Below are 23,424 nucleotides of genomic sequence, written 5' to 3' on the forward strand. Positions count from 1 at the left end.
ACCGTAGCTTGTGTTTTACCATTCTCAGTATTGTTCTTTGATGCACAGAATGTTTTGATTTTTATGAAGTCCAGTTTATGTTTTTGTTGTTGTTCCTCATGTTTTCAGTGTTAAACCTAAGAATCCATTGTCAAATAGAGGTCATAAAGATTTACTTCTGTGTTCTATTAATAGTTACACAGTTTTGGCTTATATTTAGATTATTGTCCTGCTAAAAGAAAAATTGTGTGGGATGCCTGATGGCTTAGTCGGTTGAGTGTCAGACGTTTGTTTTCTGCTTGGACCATGATCTCAGGATCGCAGAATCAAGCCCATATTGGGCTCTGCGCTTAAAGCATGGAGTCAGCTTGGGATTCTTTCCCTCTTCCTCTCCCTCCCCCTGGTGTACATGTGCATGCACTGTCTGTCTCTCTGTCTCTGTCTCTGTCTCTGTCTCTCTCTCAAACAAATAGATAAATAAATCTTTTTTAAAAGAGTGCTTTTTCCTCTACTCACCAGTTTACTCAGTAGTTCTGGCCCCCACATGTTCAGTCAGTCATATCAACCAGTTCTCCCAGCTCCCTAGATACCACCTGGGTATCCTTCAATTTAATTCAGTTCTGACACTATCTACCTGAGTTTAGTGTCAGATCTCAGAGGTTAAAGGCTCAGTCCCAAGAGACAATCCACCCTAGCCTACTTCACACACCAGTCTCAAGTTGCAAGTTATCAACTGTACTTCTCACCAACTGGCTATAAATTGAGGCTTCCCAGAACCACCTCCTGGGTTTGATCATTTGCCAGAATGGCTCACAGAACTTGGGAAAACAGCTTATCTATTAGATAGATTACCAGTGTATTATAAGAGGATACAACTGAGAAACAATCCAGGTAGACGAGATACATAGGGCAAGATATGTGGGAAGGAGTGCAGTGATCCTGTCTTCTCCAGCCAAGTCATCCTCCCAGTACCTCTACCTGTTCACCAACCCAGCAGCTCTCTAAATCCCATAGTATAGGGATTTTTACAGAGGCTTCATCACATGAGTGGCACAATCAATTATCAGTTCCATCTCCAACCCCTCTGAGCGAAGAGACTGATATGGGGCTCAATCCTATCCTCCGAGATGATGATCTAAATTGAAATCAAGAGTCAGATGCTCAGGGCGCCTGGGTGGTTCAGTGGGTTAAGCCTCTGCCTTGGGCTCAGGTCATGATCTCAGGGTCCTGGGATTGAGCCCCACATTGGGCTCTCTGCACAGCGGGGAGCCTGCTTCCCTCTCTCTCTCTCTGCCTGCCTGCCTGCCTACTTGTGACCTCTGTGTCAAATAAATAAATAAAATCTTTAAAAAAAAAAAAAAGATGCTCAGCCAACTGAGCCATCCAGCTCCCTGAGTTTTTGTTTGTTTGTTTGTTTGTTTGTTTTTTTAATGTGATTACAGCTATAAATTTCTCTCAAGTATGGCATTCTTTACATCTCATAATTTTGGCACATTATGTGTGGGGTGTTTTTTTTGTTTGTTTGTTTGTTTATTTTTTGGTCTCAATTTTTCTTAATTTCCCTAGTGATTTCTTCTTGGACTCACCGGTTGCTTAAGAGTATGGTATTTAATTTCCAGGTTGAGTTTCCTTTTATTATTCATTTCTGGCTTTACTCCATTGTGGTCAAAGAAGATACTTCGTAAAATTTCTATTTTTTTCAATTTATTGAGAGTTGAGTTCGGCCTAACATGTGGTCTACCCTGATGAATGTTCCATGTGCAATTGAGAATAATGTATATTTTGCTGTTGTTGAGCAGGGAAAGGATAATCAGTTGCTTTTAAAAACTTTCAGGACACTACTGAGGAAATTCTTTGGCTCTTGAGCATTGAAACAGTGGTCCCTCTGTGAATTGCCAGATAGTTCAGATCACACAATTGTGATTTTTCTGAGATATGCTGCTTGTTGTCCACCTAGCACTAGCAAAGCTGCACCAGGATCATGAGCCACCATCCCTATGGCCGCCTTTTGTGGAGATGGGAGTTAATGAATGGTAACAGCTACCAGTATGCAAAATGCCAAAATTAACCACAAGTTAACAGCCTTACTTCATCAACTACTCCCATGGATGCTACAAGAGTGTCATTAGACTCCATAGTTCTAAAATGGTTTATTCAGACTTCATGTGCCAAGTCAATAATGTTTCGGTATTGGGACTGATTCCTGGATTTTCTTACTTTGCCATCTTTCATGTCAGTCACCTTTGTGTTTTTATTTCAGGTAGTTATAATCTTTTGAAAATTACAAATTTGTAATCTGCCTCATATAACATGTTTAGTGTTACTGTGTATATTCACCTAATGTTTTTTTGAAGATTTTAATGATTTATTTGAGAGAGCAAGCAAGCATGAGAGGAGCAGAGGGAAAAGCAGGCTCCCCGCTGAACAGGGAGCCTGGTGTGGGCTCAGTCAAGCCCTGAGATCATGACCTGAGCCAAAGGCAAATGCTTAACTGACTGAGCTACCCAGGCGCCCCTTAAATTTCTTTTATTTTTTTTCTTTTTTTTTCTTTTTTTTTTATCAGAGAGAGAGAGGGGGAGAGAGAGCGAACACAGGCAGACAGAATAGCAGGCAGAGGGAGAAGCAGGTTCCCTGCCGAGCAAGGAGCCCGATATGGGACTCAATCCCAGGACGCTGGGATCATGACCTGAGCCGAAGGCAGCCGCTTAACCAACTGAGCCACCCAGGCGTCCCTAAATTTCTTTTTTTTAAATGGGGCTTAAACTCACAACTGTGACCCGGAGTTACATGCTCTACCAAATGAGCCAGCCAGGCACCCCTATATTTACTCAACTCTTTTTTTTTTTTTTTTTTTTTTTTTAAGATTTTATTTATTTATTTGACAGAGAGAGATTACAAGCAGGCAGAGAGGCAGGCAGAAGAGGGCAGGGAAGCGGGCTCCCCGCTGAGCAGAGAGCCCGATGCGGGGCTCAATCCCAGGACCCTGAGATCATGATCTGAGCTGAAGGCAGAGGCCCAACCCACTGAGCCACCCAGGCACCCCTTTACTTAACTTTTTGATATGACAAATAATACATCTATTTTGAAGGAAGAAAAAAGACCAGAGTTGTAGAATTCTAAATTTTTTTTTTAATTGCATCCAATAAATCATATTCTTTTGGTGAATTTGAGTCTCTTTAAGACTGGCCCCTTTCTTTAAGTTCCTCTACGCCGTTACTTGCCTGGTAACTTCCAAACATCTCAGAAGGACAAATAATATAGAATGGTGGTTTCCAGAGCCTAGGGGTAGGGAAAATGAACAGTCATAGTTCTGCGCGTTTAAAGTCTCAGTTAAGCAAGATGATAAAGTTCTAGATTTCTACACATTTTGCTATACAAATACTGTACTATACTGCTTAAAAGAAATTCAGGAGGGTTAATCTTACATGTTCTTACCACAATATTTTTTTTAAAGATTTTATTTATTTATTTGACAGAGAGAGATCACAAGTAGGCAAAGAGGCAGGCAGAGAGAGAGAGAGGAGGAAGCAGGCTCCCTGCTGAGCAGAGAGCCTGATGCGGGACTCGATCCCAGGACCCTGAGATCATGACCCGAGCCAAAGGAAGTGGCCTAACCCACTGAGCCACCCAGGCACCCTCTTACCACAATTTTTAATTAAAATGATAGCATTAACAAAAATCCTGGTAGTGAGTTATGCCTAATAAAGTCAGCTTCAAAGAAAAATTGAAGAAGATATAAGACTTGAGGCTTTTTGCTGGAAACAAGGAAAGAGTGCATCAAGATCAGGGAGAACCATGCAACAAGTACTTTTAAGACTAATTATGTAGCCAGTCGAGCCAAGGGAAAACTTGGTGTGAGTGGGAATCATATACTAGGTTTCCGTGGTTTGCTGTGTTTAGCTTCTGTTACCTCCAAGTGCAAAAATTAAATAACAAAAGAAATTGGGGATGAACCAGTGTGATTTCTCACTATATTGATAATTCCTTCACTTAACATTTGCATATAAACTAATTCATGTGTTGAAATGTGTTGTAGCTGAACAATAGTAGTGATTTTCTACCTTTTCTGTGCTTATCATGCCTTTCTTTGCACTCTCAAGCCCAGGTCATTTGTATTATCTTCAGCCATGTGTGCCTTTCTGATCTCTGTTAATTTTTTCTTTATAATGGTATAAGACTTATCTATTGGAAATATTAAATGTGATCAAACTAGTATTATTTTTAGAGTATGGTTCTCCTACTCTTGGTGTATATAGTTCATTCTCCATGGTCTCTGTTTTCATACTTTTTCATTATCCTTTTATTGTATGATACAAGTTTTCTTCACACCACATTTTGGAAAATATGTCCTTAATTTTGTTTTGTTTTAAGATTTTATTTATTTATTTGACAGACAGAGATCACAAGTAGCAGAGAGGCAGGCAGAGAGCGGGGAAGCAGGCTCCCTGCTGAGCCGGATGTGGGACTCGATCCCAGGACCCTGGGATCATGACCTGAGCTGAAGGCAAAGGCTTAACCCACTGAGCCACCCGGAGGCCTCTATGTCCTTAGTTTTAAACTCTAATGTTGGTTACCTTTAGGTCCTCAAATAACCAAATTTAAAGCCTATACATACTAATTTACCAACTTCCCAAAAAATTTAATCAAGTGATTCTATGCTATAACAGATGAGATTTTCAATTTATGTATTTCCCTTAGTGTTTTCCTCTATTTCCACTCATCTTCATCTTCCAGTATTTGTTAGAATACTATGTGGTGGGGCACCTGGGTGGCTCAGTGGGTTAAAGCGTCTCCCGGGGTCATGGGATCAAGCCCCACATCAGGCTCTGTTCTCAGTGGGGAGCCTGCTTCCCTTCCTTTCTCTCTGCCTGCTTCTCTGCCTACTTGTGATCTCTGTCAAATAAATAAATAAAATCTTAAAAAATAATAATAAAATACTATGTGGTAAACCATCCTGACTTTTGTCAGTATGTAATTTAGTAGCTTTTTTCAGAACTATTAAGCTTACATTCTGTTCTAAGACCATAGTAAATTGTCATACATATTTGTGTGTTTAAATGAATTCTTTATCTCTTATTTATTTAAATTCAGCTAATTAACATATAGTTTATTATTAGTTTCATAGACAGAGTTTAGTGATTCATCAGTGCATATAACACCAGTGTTCATTATGTTAAGTGCCCTTCTTAAATGCCCATCACCCAGTTACGTCATCCCTCCAGCCACCTCCCCTCCAGCAGCCCTGTTTGTTCCCTAGAGTTAAGAAGAGTCTTTTATGGTAAGAGTCTCTCTTATGGTTTGTCTCCCTTTCTGATGTCATCTTACTTTATTTTTCCCTCCCTTCCCCTATGTTCCTCTGTTTTGTTTCTTAAATTCCACATGAGTAAAAATCATATAATTTTCTTTCTCTGATTGACTCACTTCACTTAGCATAATACCCTCTAGTTCCATCCACATTGTTGCGGATGTATTCATCTTTCTTTTTTTTGAATGAGTTAAAAGTTTAATTCTGAACCATTTTTATAACTGCATTTTCTCTTGAAGTGTTGTATCACAGCAGGTTATAACAACTTTGGGATAAAAGGCAAATGGTAAACTGTCCAAAACAGGTTCCAAATAACACCTCTTACTGATTTACCCTACCCACATCATCTTTTATCTTTTATTTGATACCACATAAGTCCTTGCTGTACAAAAACCACCGACAAGCTCCATTAGGTTTTCCAAGGCCTAAAAAAACCATTCAGGGGCGCCTGTGTGGCTCAGTGGGTTAAGCCGCTGCCTTCGGCTCAGGTCATGATCTCGGGGTCCTGGGATCGAGTCCCACGTCGGGCTCTCTGCTCAGTGGGGAGCCTGCTTCCCTCTCTCTCTCTCTGCCTGCCTCTCCCATCTACTTGTGATTTCTCTCTGTCAAATAAATAAATAAAATCTTAAAAAAAAAATTTTTTTTAAACCATTCAAACTATACCCATGTATTCACTATACAGACAAAAAAACCATTCAAGATTAATATTTATCACAGGAAATGGAAGAAAATTTCAAAAAGAACTCTCTACCTTCTTGAGAAAAATAAAAATCTTATGATCAAAATGACATTGAAAAGAAAAGGTAGCATACAGAACTAAGGAAAGAGAACAGACAAGACAAATATAACAACAGAGTAACTATATTAGTACAACAGTTAAAGCAGAAAAACCAAGTCATTAATAGGGAACAATTTTGAGGAAAAGCAAGTAAAATGTAAAGAAAAAGTACAGCAATAAAATGGCTGAATACAATGTTATGCAGATTTAGACAAGAGAATAAGAGAAAATATATTAAAGATACAACAGAAATTTCCTGACATGAGGACCTAAATTTGATCAAAAAGTTTCACTGTATTTCCAGAAAAAAGATTTAGTGCACTATAAAGCTATAGAGATTTACCCTTTGCTTTATCAGATTAAAGAACTCCCAGAACAGTGGCATCAAGCAAAAGATAAAGTATCATAAGTAATGGACTTTGTAGCATAAAGGAGGGAGGCATTATTTAAAATGAAATGATAACATATATTTAATCTAACCCCAAATCAAGTGTGGGAAAAAACGTACATTCAAAACATTACACATTCTTAAGGGGTTTACTCCCTCTGGGACACTCTTAAATGGATAATACATGATCATTCAAACTTTCTTATTTGAAACTTCTGTATGGATGCAGACATTTTCAGAAATCTAAGACAGTGAGCCTGAAACTTTAATGTTCATAAGAAACTTGTGAAGAATTGGTTTAAAATCCAGGTATCTGGACCCTCTTCTCAGAAAGTCTGATTCAGTGGATTTGAATAGGATCCCAGAAACCTTTTTAGCCAGCTTATCCTGGTGTAGGTGGTCTGCGGTTTAACTTTGAGTAATGCTATCTTAAGTGTTGAAATAATCAGATTTAATTATGAGATAGATATTTTAGGTAACTAGGGCATTTCAAGCTGTCCCCTGGGTTGAATACCTGACAGCTGCATGGCTCAGCTTCTAGAGGACCTACTACTCCCTGAGATAGATGTTCCCTTCATTGTCTTCTCTTAACCCAAAAGCTTAGTTTCCCAAACTTTGGTATTTTGTGGATGGGGAAATATTCATTTGGCCATTCCACCCCCCAACAAGAAATCTCACATAGGTTTGCCAATTTTTTATTTTGCTGAATTATACTAAAAATAAGGCACAATGAAAGAGGACATTTATAACACCTCCTCTCACCACAACCACCAAAGATATAAATAAATTAAAATATAGGAAGAACATGACCTCATAATACAGATTGTTTTTTAAATTGAGTATATTTAGCTCTAGGCAGAAACCCTCTATTTTCCTTTTTTTTTTTAAACAAAATTTCTTTAGCTACAGACTAATGAATATTTGAATATTTTCTTACAGATGACATTTAAGAACTGCTGTTTATTTGTATTTGGAAGAGTGCATTTCTAAGAATCACCACCTGAATATGATGAGTAAACATACATCTCTAATCCTCTGTTTTCTCAACAGTTCGGTCCTTTGGTACAGAAGACAGACCAACAGATCGTCCCATACCACCTCGAGATGAAGTCTTTGAATACATCATATTCCGTGGGAGTGATATTAAAGACCTCACTGTTTGTGAGCCACCAAAACCACAGTGTTCTTTGCCTCAGGACCCAGCTATCGTTCAGGTAACTGATAGTAAATTTGTTGTGGAGTGCAAGAAAACTTGAAGTATGTAGCTAGTCTTGGCTTTTCTCTCTCTTGCATTTTGGGTTTGGGGTGGGGTGTTTGTTTTTTTTTCTTTCTCTCCCTCAGTTGAATGTTCGTTTGCTTATCATTTCCTGGTTACCTAGATACCTGAAATACCCAGATAATGTCTTCATCTAGGTTTTTTTCTTTAGATCATAAGTTGGGACTCAATAAAGTAAGAAATAGCAGAGGTTTGTTGTTTTATTTTACTATAAAATATTTTCTAATTTTAGCAAATTAAAATAGCTTACATTTATTGAGGTCTAACTGAATGACCAGCACTATTCAAACTACTGCAGATAGAATAAGTCGATCCTTACAATACTCTCTGAGCTTGATACTATAATTATAATATAGCTATATAATTCTCATTTTTACAAGCGAGTAAATTAAAGTAGAGCCATAATTTGGACACAGCCAGAAAGTCTGGCTATGGAATATAGGATCCATGTCACTTACACTATTATCCATATTTGGTTCATACTACAAACCAGGGTGGTAATGGCCATTCTTAGGTAAGATTATTAGGTTCAGTGAAAAAAAGGAATAAATCATATTGGTATCATATTCATACACACACAACATATAATATGCATGCAATGTTGTATAATAAGATAACACAAACATAAAAGGATTTTAACATACACAGGTATGTTGCTCTGTTCTCTAAATAAGGTATAAAAAGGGACCCCTGGGTGGCTCAGTCTTTTGAGCATCTGCCTTCGGCTTAGGTCATGATCCCAGCGTCCTGGGATCCAGTCCCACATCGGGCTCCTTGCTCAGCAGGAAGCCTGCTTCTCTCTCTGCCTGTTCTGCCTGCTGATTTCTTCCTGTGCTCTCTCTCTTATAAAATCTTTAAAAAATATATTTATAATAAGGTATGAAAAAAGAAGACCCAGGGGTGCCTGGGTAACTCCGTGGGTTAAAGCCTCTGCCTTCGGCTCAGGTCATGATCCCAGCGTCCTGGGATCGAGCCCTACATTGAGCTCTCTGCTAAGCAGGGAGCCTGCTTCCCCCTCTCTCTCTGCCTGCCTCTCTGCCTAATTGTATTCTCTATCAAATAAATAAAATCTTTAAAAAAAAATTTAAAAAAGAAAAAAGACCCTAAGTATTCTTAGTAAAAGAAATTAAAAATTTATATTTTATTAAAAACAAATACATGATTCCTAAAAGATTATAAATTATGAACCAAGGAGGGTATTCATTACAGTGCTTGTTTACATGATAATTGGAAATATATAGAAACTGCCTGAATTTTAGTTACAACAACAGAGGAAGCAGATTGACATAGGAGTGTATGCATTTTAGGGCATGGCTGATTAAAAACATATGGCCCCCATGATTTTCTTCTTGGATCTGTTTTCTTCTCAACCCATTTTCTTGTCAGTCTTTGGTTATTTGCACCAAAATACGCTTACTGATTTTTTTTTCTTTAAAGTAATGTAATACTTTCAGATTTTTTAAAAGTAACTTTCCCTATTTTACGCTGTGATAAAATCTTAGTTTTCCACAAAACAGATTCTTAGAGTATATATTATCTTGCATAAGATTTGTCTTCCAGGGCGCCTGGGTGGCTCAGTGGGTTAAGCCACTGCCTTCGGCTCAGGTCATGATCTCAGGGTCCTGGGATTGAGTCCCGCATCGGGCTCTCTGCTCAGTGGGGAGCCTGCTTCCTCCTCTCTCTCTCTGCCTGCCTCTCTGCCTACTTGTGATCTCTCTCTGTCAAATAAATAAATAAAATCTTTTTTTTTTTTTTAAATCATTTAAAAAAAAAAAAGATTTGTCTTCCAATGTTAAAATACCTTATGAACTAAAAAAAAAAAAAATTAAAAAAAAAATTAAATACCTAATGAACTCTTCTAAAGAAATAAATAGGGGTATATAAAATTAAAATGGAAAAAAAAAGAGGGGTGCCTGACTGGCTCAATTAGTGGGGTGTGCAACTATTGATTTCAGAGTTACAGGTTTGAGCCCATGTTGGGTATAGAAATTACTTTAAAATAATTTTTTTTTAAGATTTTATTTATTTAAGAAAACATGAGCACAAGTGGGGAGTAGAGGCAGTGGGAGAGGGAGAAGCAGACTCCCTCCTGAGCAGGGAGCCCTCTACAGGACTCGATCGTAGGACTCTAGGATCATGACCTGAGCTGAAGACCAACGCTTAACCAGCTGAGCCACCCAGATGCCCTAAAAATAAAATCTTTTTTAAAAATGAGGAAAAAAGGAAAGTGCCTTTTGACATTTATTTAATAACTTTCTTGAATATAAGGTTTTTAGTAAGAAATGATTAGATTTATTCTTAGAACATAAACTGGAGAAATTCTCTCCTCTTCTTTCCCCTCATTCCATGTTAAGACTTAACTTTTAAGGAAGTAAGTCTGAATGAGTCCTGAGAAAATGTGAATTTTCTTAAAGGGAGGGAGAAGAAACACATTTTAATAGAGATAGCCTATACCAAGGAGTAGTGTTAGCTGAATGTCTTATATAAATCTTCTGATAATTCTCCTGGGAAATTGTTATTTAAGTTATCAGCTTTATGGAATCAGAAGAACCAAGAAAACATAAGTCAGACTGGTGTTGAATAACTTCTAGTCACCATAAATTTTGACTTTCGACCTTTTGATTCATACAACCAGTAGTATTTATTGAACACCTGCCATGTACACACAGGGTCCTACCATCAGTGAGCTTATATCCTTGGTCAGTAGTACACTTCATATTTGTATTATGAGATATTTTATATTAAGATAAATGAATATATAGTATGCATATTTATGTTCTATAATTTTAGGTTTAGTAAGTTAAAATTTTTGTAAAATGTTCTTTTTTTATTTTTTTAAAGATTTTTTATTTATTTGACAGACAGAGATCACAAGTAGGCAGAGAGGCAGGCAGAGAGACAGTGGGGTAAGCAGGCTCCCTGCTGAGCAGAGAGCCTGATGCACGGTTCCATCCCAGGACCCTGAGATCATGACCTGAGCTGAAGGCAGAGGCTTAACCACTGAGCCACCCAGGTGCCCCTAAAGTGTTCTTTTTTTGAAGACTTCTTAAATTTTATTTATTTGACAGAGAGAGACACAGCAAGAGAGGGAACACAAGCAGAGGGAGTGGGAGAGGGAGAAGCAGGCTTCCCGCTGAGCAGGGAGCCTGATGCAAGGCTCAGTCCCAGGACCCTAGGATCAGGGCCTGAGCCAAAGGCAGACGCTTTACCACTGAGCCACCCAGGTGCCCCTATAAAATGTTCTTTAATTTAATGATACATATATTTAAAGATGTAAATGGTCTTGGGGCTCAGTTGGTTTAGCATCTGACTCTTGATCTCGGCTCAGGCCTTGATTTCAGGTTATGAGTTCATGCTGAACATGGAGCCTAGTTAAAAAAATAAATAGATGAAAAATAAAAATGTAAATGGTCTTATGTGGGGTAGTTTGTTTTTGCATCTCTTTCCTGTAAATTTAATAGCACACCTCAGATGATTGAAATCACAAGTGAGATACCTTGTTTTTGTCAGCACCAGACCTAAAACTCAGCATAACCAAATGTAATTTTTCCCCATATTTTTTCTTCAAACAAAGTTACTTTATTTATTCAAGTAACTTTTCTTTGTAAGTAATCTTTGCAAGTAATCTTTCCTAAGCCTGCTATAAAGGTCTTAACTCTACTTAACTGTAGAAAAATGCATTTATAAGTCACATCAAGTATAATTAGCATGTATATACAAATATTGAAATCAGGAGGTTGTTAAACTGTTTTGATAGTAAATGTATGTTGTAGGTTATTATAATTGCTTTTGTATCTAGTAGTTATAATTTAAGGTTTTCTTTAAAAATGCAAATATTCTAATTTTTTCATTATATAAATGTTGTGTAGAGCCTGGAAAAATAACCCATGATCTTTCTTCAGTCTTCACTAGGCTCATCTACTTCTTCATTCCAGTCAGTGGGTTCCTATGGACCTTTTGGCAGGATGTCAACATACAGTCAGTTCAGTCCAAGTTCATTAGTCGGGCAGCAGTTTGGTGCTGTCGGTGTTGGTATGTTATGCTTTTTTCTTTTTCTTTTCTCTTCCTTTTTTAAAATTTACCTGTCTTTACCATAAATTTACAGACATGTTTGGTGTTCCTTTTGTGTAACATTAATTTAAAGGCTTTATTCAATGTCTTCAGTAAAGGGTAGTTCTACAAAATCTTCTCTCAGAATAGTCACATTTTTCTTTAGTCACATTTTTTTAAAAATCTAGATCTCTTCAGTTGCCAAATATCATTGAGTTTTATTTTAAATTTACATAAGATTTATCCATTTAAAATAAGCATTTATTTTCTGCGGTACATGGCTGACTCAGTTGGGAGAGCATATAACTCTTAATCTCTGGGTCATGAGTTCAAACCCCACATTGGGTGTAGAGATTACTTAAAAAAATAAAATAATCTAAAAAAAATCCTAAAATAAGCGTTTTTCCCCAATAGGATGGGTTTTCAAAAAGAGGATTGGAGATAATGCTAATATTAAAGAAAAATAATGCCATTAAGGGATATTTATATTAGGTAGAATGTGAAAAGATAATCATATATAACATGTTTGGGGGCATGATGCTTCATTTAACAGTGTTTTAGAAACATTAACACTATAAGGAGAAAGCTAGATATAATCAGATCAGCTCGGTGTTGTGTTGTTTTCATAGCTATGCATTTTAGCTCTGCAGTATACCTTTACTGAAATTTTCATACTGAAGAGTACGCTTTAAAATCTCAAATTCTAGCCCTTTATCTTTTTTAATTCAATTGAAATAACAATTTATCAGTTTACCTTGTTTCTCTGCATCACAAATCCGGTTTCAACAAATTTTATTAAAATTAATTCTTTTTTTTTTTTTTTTTTAAGATTTTATTTATTTATTTGAGAAAGAGAGAGAGTATGAGAGGGGAGAGGGTTAGAGGGAGAAGCAGACTCCCCACTGAGCCTGGAGCCCAATGCAAGACTCGATCCTGGGACTCCAGGATCATGACCTGAGCTGAAGGCAGTTGTTTAACCAATTGAGCCACCCAGGCACCCCAAATTAATTCCTTTTATATATATACTTATTTTTATGTGGTTGTGACTTTTCAAGTATCTAAATGTTTTCCTTACTCATAAAATCAAAAAGGATGGGAAAAAAATAAATCCTAAAATTGAATGGATACAAACAGAAATAACTGGTGCTAAGTTTATATCAAATTGATAGTATAACCACACAGAAAAAAAGAGGAATTAAAATAACTTTTACACTTTTTTTTTTTTTTTAAGATTTTGTTTGTTTATTTGACAGACAGATTACATGTAGGCAGAGAGAGAGGAGGAAGCAGGCTCCCTGCTGAGCAGAGAGCCCGATGCGGGGCTCGATCCCAGGACCCTGAGATCATGACCTGAGCCGAAGGCAGAGGCTTAACCCACTGAGCCACCCAGGCGCCCCAACTTTTACACTCTTAATAGGGGTATAAGAACAAATAGAACTGTAAAAAACCCTTGACTTAGGGCTTATAATTAGTAGTGGTATTGGTGTTAATTTTGAAACTGTTTTGTATGTATATAGAATAGGGCAAATAATATAGTGATGTTGCTGGGAAATGCTGTTTTTTCCATGGAGAAGAGAGAAAGAAACATAGGGGTAAGGAACAACCCTGTGATGTTGAATGTAAATTGGAAGCATGAATGTGAACTTGTTTTTTAAAAACTAGTTATTTCCTGACTCTGTTCATAGAAAGGACCTAGAAGCAATGATACCCTGTAGCAAAGAATATGTGTAGACCCAGTTCTTTGGTTTCTAAATACCATTCCCCACTAGAAGGAACATGGGCCCCTTGAAAAAAGAAGGGAAACAGTGCTCTTTTTCTTTTTTTATATGTTTATTTATCTAAGTAATCTCTGCATCCAGCGTGAGACTCAAACTCAGGACCCCAATATCAAGAGCACATGTTTTTCTGACAGGTGCCCAAACAATACTCTTTTTTAACAGAAAAATCCCAGCTAATAAAGAGAAGGAATGGTAGATATAGAAAATCACCATTTTTGTAACATCCAGAGTATTAATTAGTAAGGATTATCAGTGGTTGCTAAAATCATTGGGTGAACAGTATTGGACAGAATATTAAAATGGCCTTAAAGTATCATCCCACAGTTAATTAATTACAGAGGGGACAACATTGTGCCTTTATAATGGAGACCTCTCATGGTCAGCATTTTAATCATCAAGTCATAAAGTTTGGAATTCCCACAATTACCTAATTAAGTGTCTCCTAATGTAATGATATATGAAGGAGGTAAATCCAGATTTATCCTGCTAGCTATAACTGTTAGAATCCTATTCTGAGGATTTAAATAAGGGGCAGTTTTAAATTATCCTTTTGAGATTCCTTTCAGTAAATTGAGTAGTTGGCTAACATTGAGATTATTCCTGCACCTACCTCGTACATTACTGTGAAGTTTGCATGACTTAATATGTGTAAAGCATTTGAATAGGGTCTAGCACATAGTGTTACATAGTAAATAATGTTTCTACCATTCCTCAGAGCCTGCTTTTCTAATCAATATCTATTTCTTATAAATGCTTTATCTAATTTTAATATTATTGCGAGTTGCTAGTTTACTCTTCTTTGGGTATCACAAAGGTAGAGGGTTTTATTTGTATTTTCTATATCAGTTGAGTAATTTTTGCAGTAGATGATTATTTTTTGTTTGTTGATTTCCATATTGGTAGGATAATTTGTGGAATGACTGAAGAGCTATATATAATATTTAGAAGTTGCTAAAATGAGGAGAAGGAGGAAAATTCTTGCATTGATTAGGGTGGTAGGTGATTTTTAGAAAAGGAGTTAACTCAGATATGGTTTGCGTTAGCACAGATTAAGCCAGATTTTAGTCTAAGCCTCTTGTTTTCGATCGCTGGTGCAGTTGACCCTTGAACAAAAATGTATCCGAACTGCACAGGTCAACCTTCACATGGGTTTTTTCCAATAAATACATTAATAAATGTCTTTTTCTACCATGTGATTTTTTTTTTTTTTTTTTTTAAGATATTTGAGAGAGAGAGAGCGCGCATGTGTGAGCAGGGGAAAGGAAAGGGCGGAAGAATCTTGAGCAGACACTGGCCTCAATCTCATGGCCCTGAGGTCATGACCTGAGCCAAAACCAAGACTTAGACGATTAACTCCGCCACACTCCCCCAAATGATTTCCTTAATAACATTTCCTTTTCTCTAGCTTACTTTATTGTAAGAATACAGTACATCATTCTGACTTAAAAAGGAAGTTTAAATCAGGGAAACACTTGCTATTTGGGAAAATTTTTTTCCACTTTAATTTTTATATGTTACAGTCTTTTTTATAAGTTTTTTGCAATTTATATAATGAAGGATTAATATCTGTAACATCTGTAGGGACCTACAGCCCAACAGAAAAAGAGGCAGTTATTAGGAACTAACTAACTTTGTCTTTTTCAGAAATAAAGGAATACAGATGGTCCCCAAATGTGGAAAAATGCTTAAGTTTTGCTTATAAGAGATATACAAAGTAAATCTGTACTGAGGCACCATTTCTGAGGAATTGTCAGTTTGGCAAAAGCCCAAAAGTCTGAGTGTGTGTGTGTATGTATGTATATATATATATATATTATTTTTGCAAGATAATGAAGAAATAGATACTCTCATACATTGAAAAGAATGATACACCAGACAGGATTAAAACATTATTTTTTTAAAGCTGATGCTAAAATAATTCTTAAGTGCAAAGATTAGGTCTTTATTGACTTTGACTTATGGAACCTTAGGAAAAACTAATGACCTCACAATAAAGGAAACAGTAAAACAGCCATGGCATGCTAAGTCTCATAATACCCTGTGGACAAGACAGAGTACTATTGGCTAAATAGACAGGCAAATGGGCACATTTCATCGGGCTCCCTGGATGAAATGTACCCATTTTTCTGTCTATTCAGGCCTCCCTAGTCAGCAGGAAGCCTCCTTCTCCCTCTCCCACTCCTGCTTGTGTTCCCTCTCCTGCTATATCTCTCTCTGTCAAAAATCAGTCTGGGGGCACCTGGGTGGATCAGTGGGTTAGGCCTCTGCCTTTGGCTAAGGTCATGATCCCAGGGTCCTGGGATCAAGCCCTGCATTGGGCTCTCTGCTCAGCGGGGAGCCTGCTTCCTCCTCTCTCTGCCTGCCTCTCCCTATTTGTGATCTTTCTCTCTGTCAAATAAATAAATAAAATCTTTTTTTTTTTTTAATCTTTTTAAATAAAAATTAAAAAAATAAAAATCTTTTTAAATAAAAATTAAAGATAGGGACGCCTGGGTGACTCAGTTCATTAAACGACTGCCTTCAGCTCAGGTCATGATCCCAGCGTCCTGGGATCGAGTCCCACATCGGGCTCCTTGTTCTGTAGGGAACCTGCTTCTCCCTCTACCACTCTGTCTGCCTGTGCTCGCTCTCTGTCTCTCTCTCTCTCTCTCTCTCTGACAAATAAAATCTTAAAAATATTAAAGATAAAAATTTAAAAAAAAATAAACTGTATCCCAGCAGCTAACTAAGGTACCAAAATCTTAATGAGATCATTAGGAGAAAAGAAAATTACAGCCCATACTGTGGACATGTATTTAAAAACCCTTAACACAGTATTAGCAGTGAAAGCCAGCAATTCATAAAAAGAATAGTACAGGGCGCCTAGGTGGCTCAGTGGGTTAAGCCGCTGCCTTCGGCTCAGGTCATGATCTCAGGGTCCTGGGATCGAGTCCCGCATCAGGCTCTCTGCTCAGCAGGGAGCCTGCTTCCTCCTCTCTCTCTCTGCCTGCCTCTCTGCCTACTTGTGATCTCTCTCTGTCAAATAAATAAATAAAATCTTTAAAAAAAAAAAAGAATAGTACATAATGACAAAGTTATCTCAGAAATGGAACAACATTTTAACATTTGAAAATCATTAGTAATTGACCATATGAACAGAGTAAAGGAGAAAAACTATAATCCCAAGAGATAAAGAATAGGCATTTGATAAAATTCAGCACCTAATTTATCAACAACTGAGGAATGGGAGGGAATTTCCTAAATTTGGTCAATGAAATGAAAAGTTTACATACATACAGACAAGGTAAAAAGATACAGAGATTGAAAAGCAAGAACTAAAAATGTCTCTCTTTGAAGGTGACATGATTGTGTATGTAGAAAATGCAAAAGAATATTCAGACCATTGGAATGAATAAGTGAATTTAGCATAGTAAGAGAATACAAAATGAATTATATTTTTTATTCTAGAACAGATGGGTTGCCAAACTGGTCTGTATCCAGTCAGCCTCCTGTTTTTATAAAGTTTTATTGGACTACAGGCACACCCATTTATTATATGTTGGTTATGGCTGCTTTTATACTACACAGGCGGAATATAAGTAGTTATAACGGAGGCCATATGTCCTGAAGACCCTAAATATTTATCGTCCTGTCACTTGTAGTTGAAGTTTATTGACATGTGATCTAGAACAGATTGTTAAGAAATGAAATGCAAAATGCATCACAGCTTGCAGTTAGCACAGTAAAATCAAATACCCAGGAAATAATACAACGGAAGATATTTGAAAACATCTACAACAGTGGTTCTTAGTGGAGGAGGGTTAATTTTACCTTCTTGCTGCAGGGGACATTTGGTAACATATGAAGACATTTTTGGTTGTCACCACTGGGGGAATACTACTAGTATGTAGAGGGTAGAGGCCAGGGATGCTTCCTAACATCTTACAATGCATAGGACATCTCCTCACAAAATGTGAGTAGTACTGAAGTTGAGAAAACTGCTCTGTAATGAAAACCACAGAATATTGATGAGAGAAATTAAAGTTCTAAGTAAATGGAGACTTAATCCACGCTCATGAGTTGGAAAATTCAGTATTATTTTTAAGGTAATATTTTTCCCAAAATTGATTTATAGAGCGAACACAATCCAAGTAGACTTTCTAAAATAGAAATTGATAGGGGTGCCTGGGTGGCTCAGTCGGTTGGGCATCTGACTCCACAGATTTTCGCCTCGGGTCATGATCTCAGGGTCATGAGATCGAGCCCCATGTTGGGCTCTGCACTAGACATGGAGCCTGCTTGGGATTCTCTCTCCCTCTGCAGCCCCCCCACTTGTGCTCTCTCTGAGAAAGAAAGATAAAGAAGAAAGAAAATTGACATACTGATTCTAATATTTATATGGAAATACAAAACCTAAAATAGCCAAAACAGTCTTGAAGAAAGGGGGCATCAGGATGGCTCAGAGAGTTAATGGTCCACTATTTGATCTTAGCTTAGGTCTTACTTTCAGGGTCATGAGTTCAAGCCCTGTGCTGGGCTCCATGCAGGGTGTGGAACCTACTTTTAAAATAAAGTTTGAAGTTTGTATGTGGTTTCAAGGTTTACTGTAAAGTTAAGAGGAATCAGAACAGTGACTTAATGATACAAGGATAGACAGATACACCAGGAATAAAGAATAGAGAGTACAAAAATAGACCTACTTAAATAGTAATTTAAAATAGAGATGTTAGTGCAGTTCAATGGAGAGGGGAAAATCTCCTTAACCAGTATGTATTTGGAAAAAAATAACCTTGGCCCAAGCCTTACACCATATATAAAAAACAACTTGAGGGGTGCCTGAGTGGCTCAGTCAGTTAATTGTCTGACTTTCTGGTTTTGGCTCAGGTCGTGATCTCAGGTTCATGAGATCAAGCCCAACCATGCTTAGCATGGAGTCTGCTTAAGATTCTCTTTCCCACTTCCTCTGCGTCTCCCCTCTCTGCTCATTCTCTGTCTCAAATAAATAATCTTTAAAAAACAAAATAAAAAAACAATGTGAGATAAACCAGGAGGCAAATTAGAGTAAGGAACATGGATGTGATAACAACCAGGAACTCAGAGAAGAGATGGAGGAAATAAAGATACATAAACATATATAGAAGAGTTTGTTAACCAGAGGGCAAGCAGTGGGAGGTTGGAGGAGGTGAGGAAACAAAGCAGCATGCAGATAAGACTACACATCTTCAGAGTGGCTTATGTCTTAATCATTGCCCAGAAATACTAGGGATAATGGGATGGATTTAACTTCCCACAATCATTTTAAGCATTAGTCCCCACATTCCTGGCGAGGTGGGAAGTTACATTAGGCCACTCCTGAGCTGGCCAGGGCTGTATCCTGACTGGATTCCACCTTCAGGGGAGTCGTAGTGATTCTCATTATCTGAAATTCTATGCTAGGTTCTGATGCCCTGTTTTAGAAGGGTATGAACAACTAGGATTTATAAATCGGAGGGGGCAGTGTTAAAGACAGTGGGAAGGTAAGTCATGGTTTGAAGGAACTGGAGTTGCTTAGCTGGGAAATCAGAAGATTGCTAGAATCTGATCATAATTTTCAAATGTTTAACTGGGTCAACTGCTGTGGAGTAGACTGATGAAAATAAGGAAAGTGGTGAGAAAAGAGGTAGACAGATAAGGGGAGGGTCTGATAAACTGAGGTAAGTAATCCAAACTTACATCTTAAGGGCAGTGGAAAGCCATCCCAGGGTCCTAAACACAGTGGTAATGTGGTTATATCTGTATTTCACAAGAGATCTTCTATCATTTTTAGATTGGAGTTAGAGATGGGAGAGGAAGGGCTACTGAAATAGCTCCTACTACAGAAAACCTACATAGATTAAATATTAAGTCAGAAGAGAACACAACGTAAGAAAAGTGAATAATCTGTAAGGACTGCAGAAATTTAGAGAAGATTGACATAACCTCATATAGCAAAGAATTTGGGCCCTTTCTAGGGATTTGTTACTCATACTACCAGAGCTTTTTGTGGTTGCTTTAGCAGAATGCAGCCCCACAGTACCATCCTGGAGGGAAGCATTAAAATGAACTAGAGTCCATTGGCTAGTGCCTTGGAAATGCTGGATAAGCTCTTCATAGACCTGTTGGCTAATTTGGCTGTTTGTGCAGATACTCATTATTAAAATAATTACACCTTAATACTGGTGTAGAACATACCGTTTCTGCTACTTCAGTGTCTAACGTCGGTCCTTGCTGTCCTTCTAACTGCTTAGGACAGTATTGCTCTTAGAAAAATTGTTTGCATCCAGAGATGCTGGGGTATATATTGGTTTGCTTTTTTCATATAGTGTAAAAGATTTCTCATACTATTTTTGATACACTTTAGTTAATTTCTAGGATTATTAATATGCATGTGTGTTGCAGGGGGTAGGAGTGGCAACAGTTATCATCATTAAAATGGTATATTACTTTATATAATTGAAAGTTTTAAATTAAAATTCTTTTTTCTCATTAAAAAAAAATCTCTTAAAGCTGGAAGTTCTTTGACATCCTTTGGAACAGAAACATCAAACAGTGGTACCCTATCCCAAAGTAGTGCAGTTGGTTCTGCCTTTACACAGGATACAAGATCACTAAAAACACAGTTATCTCAAGGTAAGCTGTTTTTTCTTTTATATAAACCATTCCTAACATCTCTAGTGGTTTTTGTCTTTCACTTTGAATGTAAGAGCTTTTGCAGCCTGCAGATCACATGTATCCTTCTGTTTGGTCCTTTTAAGATTTTTCTCCTGGTTGCTATTGTAATAAGTATATTATTGAAAGACATCCACTGTTTAGACTCTTTACAATTCTGAAATCATAAAACTGGGAACCAGTGAACTTTCTCTAAGTTTGACACTTTTTGCAAGGCAGTTATATAACTTGTATGTAATACTTAAATGTATCAAATTAGTCCCAGACTCACCACTGAAAATGAACTATTCTTGATTAACTTGAAATAGTAGCTTTAAAAAACAAGCTATTCTTTGTACTGTTGAGTCTTTCCTAGCATCCGCATAGGATCTAGAGTAGCGGTTCTTAGTGTGGGCCACCCACAACCAAATCATCTGGAGTGCTGCTTAAAAATACAGGGCCTGGGCGCCTGGGTGTCTCCATTGGTTATGCCACTGCCTTTGGCTCAGGCCATGATCTTGGAGCCCCATGATCGAGTCCCACATCGGGCTCCCAGCTCCAAAGGGAGTCTGCTTCTCCCTTTGACCTTCTCCCCTTTCATGCTCTCTCTCTCTCTCAAATAAATAAAATCTATTAAAAAAAAAAAAGTAGGTGCTAATGATTGCTATATCAGAATCCTTGGAATGTGGCAGTGTGCATCGTAATTAGCTTCTTACAGGATCCTGTTTAATATTTTAAAATCTATTTTTTCTACCAGCCAGTTTTATAATCTTTGGTGGTCCCAAGATTCTCTATCTTTTTATCTGTATCTGAAGCATTTGTTACTGACACATTGCTTTATATGGATGGTCACTTTTAAATAAAACAATGTAAAGTCTTTTCAGAAGGATGCTATCTGTAGTCACAGGATGATATTGTTTAAAGCTGTTGAGGGTAAACTCAAGCTAATACTAAACATGATCCTATGTATCTCACTTTAGATATTTTGAAATAGTTACTGTCCTTATTACTGATTTAAATTGATTTTTAATTTTTTCAACAGTCCAAAGATTTGTTATAGATGAATTAGAAATACAGTAGGTGTAAGAAAGAAAATAAAACACCCATAGTCCCACTGTCCAGAAATAACAAGTAATTACTTTTTGTTGTACACACTTCAGGCTTCTTTGTAGGTTAATAGAGGTATATATTTCTCCATAGCTCTTTTGGGGTTTTTTTTCTTTTAAGAATGCTTTCTTACCCTACAGGGAGCCTGCTTCTCCCTCTGCCTGCCACTCTCCCTGCTGGTACTCTCTCTGTCTCTCCCTGTTAAATAAGTAAATAAAATCTTTTTTTTAAAAAAATTCTTTCTTAAATAAAATTCTTCATCTTTTTAAGCATTAGCTTTCTAAAATATAAAATGGGACTTGAGGGGCACCTGGCTGGCTCAGTGGGTGGAACACATGACTCTTGATTTTGGGGTTGTGGATTTGAGCCCCACGTTGGCTCAAACCACATTGTGTAGCAGAGATTACTTAAAAATAAAATCTTTAGGGGCACCTGGGTGGCTCAGAGGGGAGCCTGCTTCCTCCTCTCTGCCTGCATCTCTGCCTACTTGTGATTGCTGTCTGTCAAATAGGTAAAATCTTTAAAAATAATAATAAATAATAAATAATAAAATCTTTATAAAAAATAAAGGGTCACTTGAGTGGCTCAGTCAGTTGAGTAGCCAACTCTCGGTTTTGGCTCAGGTCCTGATCTCATGGTCATGGGATCCAGCCCTACAATGGACTCCGTTCTGAGGGTGAAATCTGCTTTAGAATCTCTCACCCTCCCCCCCCCCACCCTACTCACGTTCATACTCTCTCTTAAGTAAATAAATAAAACCTTGAAAAAATAAATAAGAATAAAATAAAATGGGGCTTTATTGGTAAGTAACTTACTGTGAGAATTACATGTTAAAAAATGTATGCAGTGCTCCTGCTTAGTAGATGTTAACTATTTTAATCAGTGGTGAGCATTAACCTTAATATTGAAGCACTTATTAAAATCATAAGTCAGGATGCCTGTTATCATTACTACTCAGCATCATTCTGAAACTTTTAGTTTAATCACATGAAAACAAAACAGGCATAAATATTGGAATTAGTATTATTTGGCAGTGCTATGACTTTCTACTTGGAATTGAGAATTAACTAAAACTGAAATTAGAGGTAGACTATAAAGTTACACACATAAAAAGCAATAGGTGTTCTAAAACCTAACCCACTGATTATGTAATGGAAATAAAAATATATAACAGATACGGCAAACCTCTGTAGAAAATACAAAATGTAGTAGAGGGACATAAAAGAAGTCACAGGTAATCATAGAAACAGATCTTATTCCTAGATACAAAGATTTAGTATTAGGAAGACCTTGTGTCTCTTCATTAAATTTACTATACTCTTAATAAATCCAAATAGAATAGAAGGAGAACTTAATAAAAGAGATACACAGTCCTAAAAATGAACATGGACATATAGTTAGACATTTTTCAAATAAAAGTAATGACATAGGGCTTACCTACTTGATAATAAAGTACACATAAAGCAGGGCAGGAATAAAAGTCAGAAATCGTTCCAAATATAAATAAGTGATTGATACATGATAAAGCTATTCTTAAATTAGTAGAGGAAAGCTGGCTATCCAGTAAGTAATGTTGGGATAGACAATTGTCTGATAATGTGGGGAAAATATTCGATCTAGATTTCTTCCCTCACATTTAGGACTAAAATAAAATAGATTCAAGTATTTAAAAATTTTTGAAGTACATATTATAAGAAAGAAGTATATTTATATAAACCTGTGACAGAGAAAGCCTGGAACTCTGCATTTAAGTTTCATCAATGAAAACTTACCAACTTTACAAAATTAAAATACATAGAGTTTTCTTTGAACTGGTAAGAATGTGCAGATGAGTGGGCTGTTTTTATTGTGCTGAAACCAGCTTCTGGGTTTATTCCCAAATGGTATGTCTAGCATTATCTGTATTTCCCTGTGGATAACACAGCTGACAGTCTGACTAGAAGACTTCAGTCACAAAGGTTTTGAAAGTACACAGCAGGCAACACCTGGGTGACTCAGTGGAGATCTGTTTCTCCTGCTGCCTGCCACTACCCCTGCTTGTGTGCACACATGCTTTCTCTCTCTCCTCTAATAAATCAAATCTTTAAAAAAAAAAAAAAAAGTACAGAGCAGACCTTG

The 23,424-nt window shown here is 37.1% G+C and overlaps 1 protein-coding gene across 3 annotated transcripts in view; it reads left to right on the forward strand.

The window, feature by feature from the left end:
• The first annotated feature begins 7,499 nt into the window (after positions 1 to 7,499).
• The window catches only part of LSM14A (LSM14A mRNA processing body assembly factor), a 30,248-nt gene continuing 14,323 nt past the window's right edge, over positions 7,500 to 23,424 (forward strand). For 2 of the 3 annotated variants that reach the window (XM_082708646.1, XM_082708647.1), the window contains exons 1-3: positions 7,500 to 7,664; positions 11,629 to 11,758; positions 20,059 to 20,181. In XM_082708646.1, the coding sequence (XP_082564772.1) occupies positions 11,692 to 11,758; positions 20,059 to 20,181 (190 nt within the window). In that variant the 5' untranslated portion in view covers positions 7,500 to 7,664; positions 11,629 to 11,691. The remainder of the gene's footprint in view (positions 7,665 to 11,628; positions 11,759 to 20,058; positions 20,182 to 23,424) is intronic. The other variant, XM_082708648.1, reaches the window with a different exon arrangement.

This window comes from Mustela nivalis (genome assembly GCF_964662115.1).
Source record: "Mustela nivalis genome assembly, chromosome: 18".
Taxonomy (NCBI): domain Eukaryota; kingdom Metazoa; phylum Chordata; class Mammalia; order Carnivora; family Mustelidae; genus Mustela; species Mustela nivalis.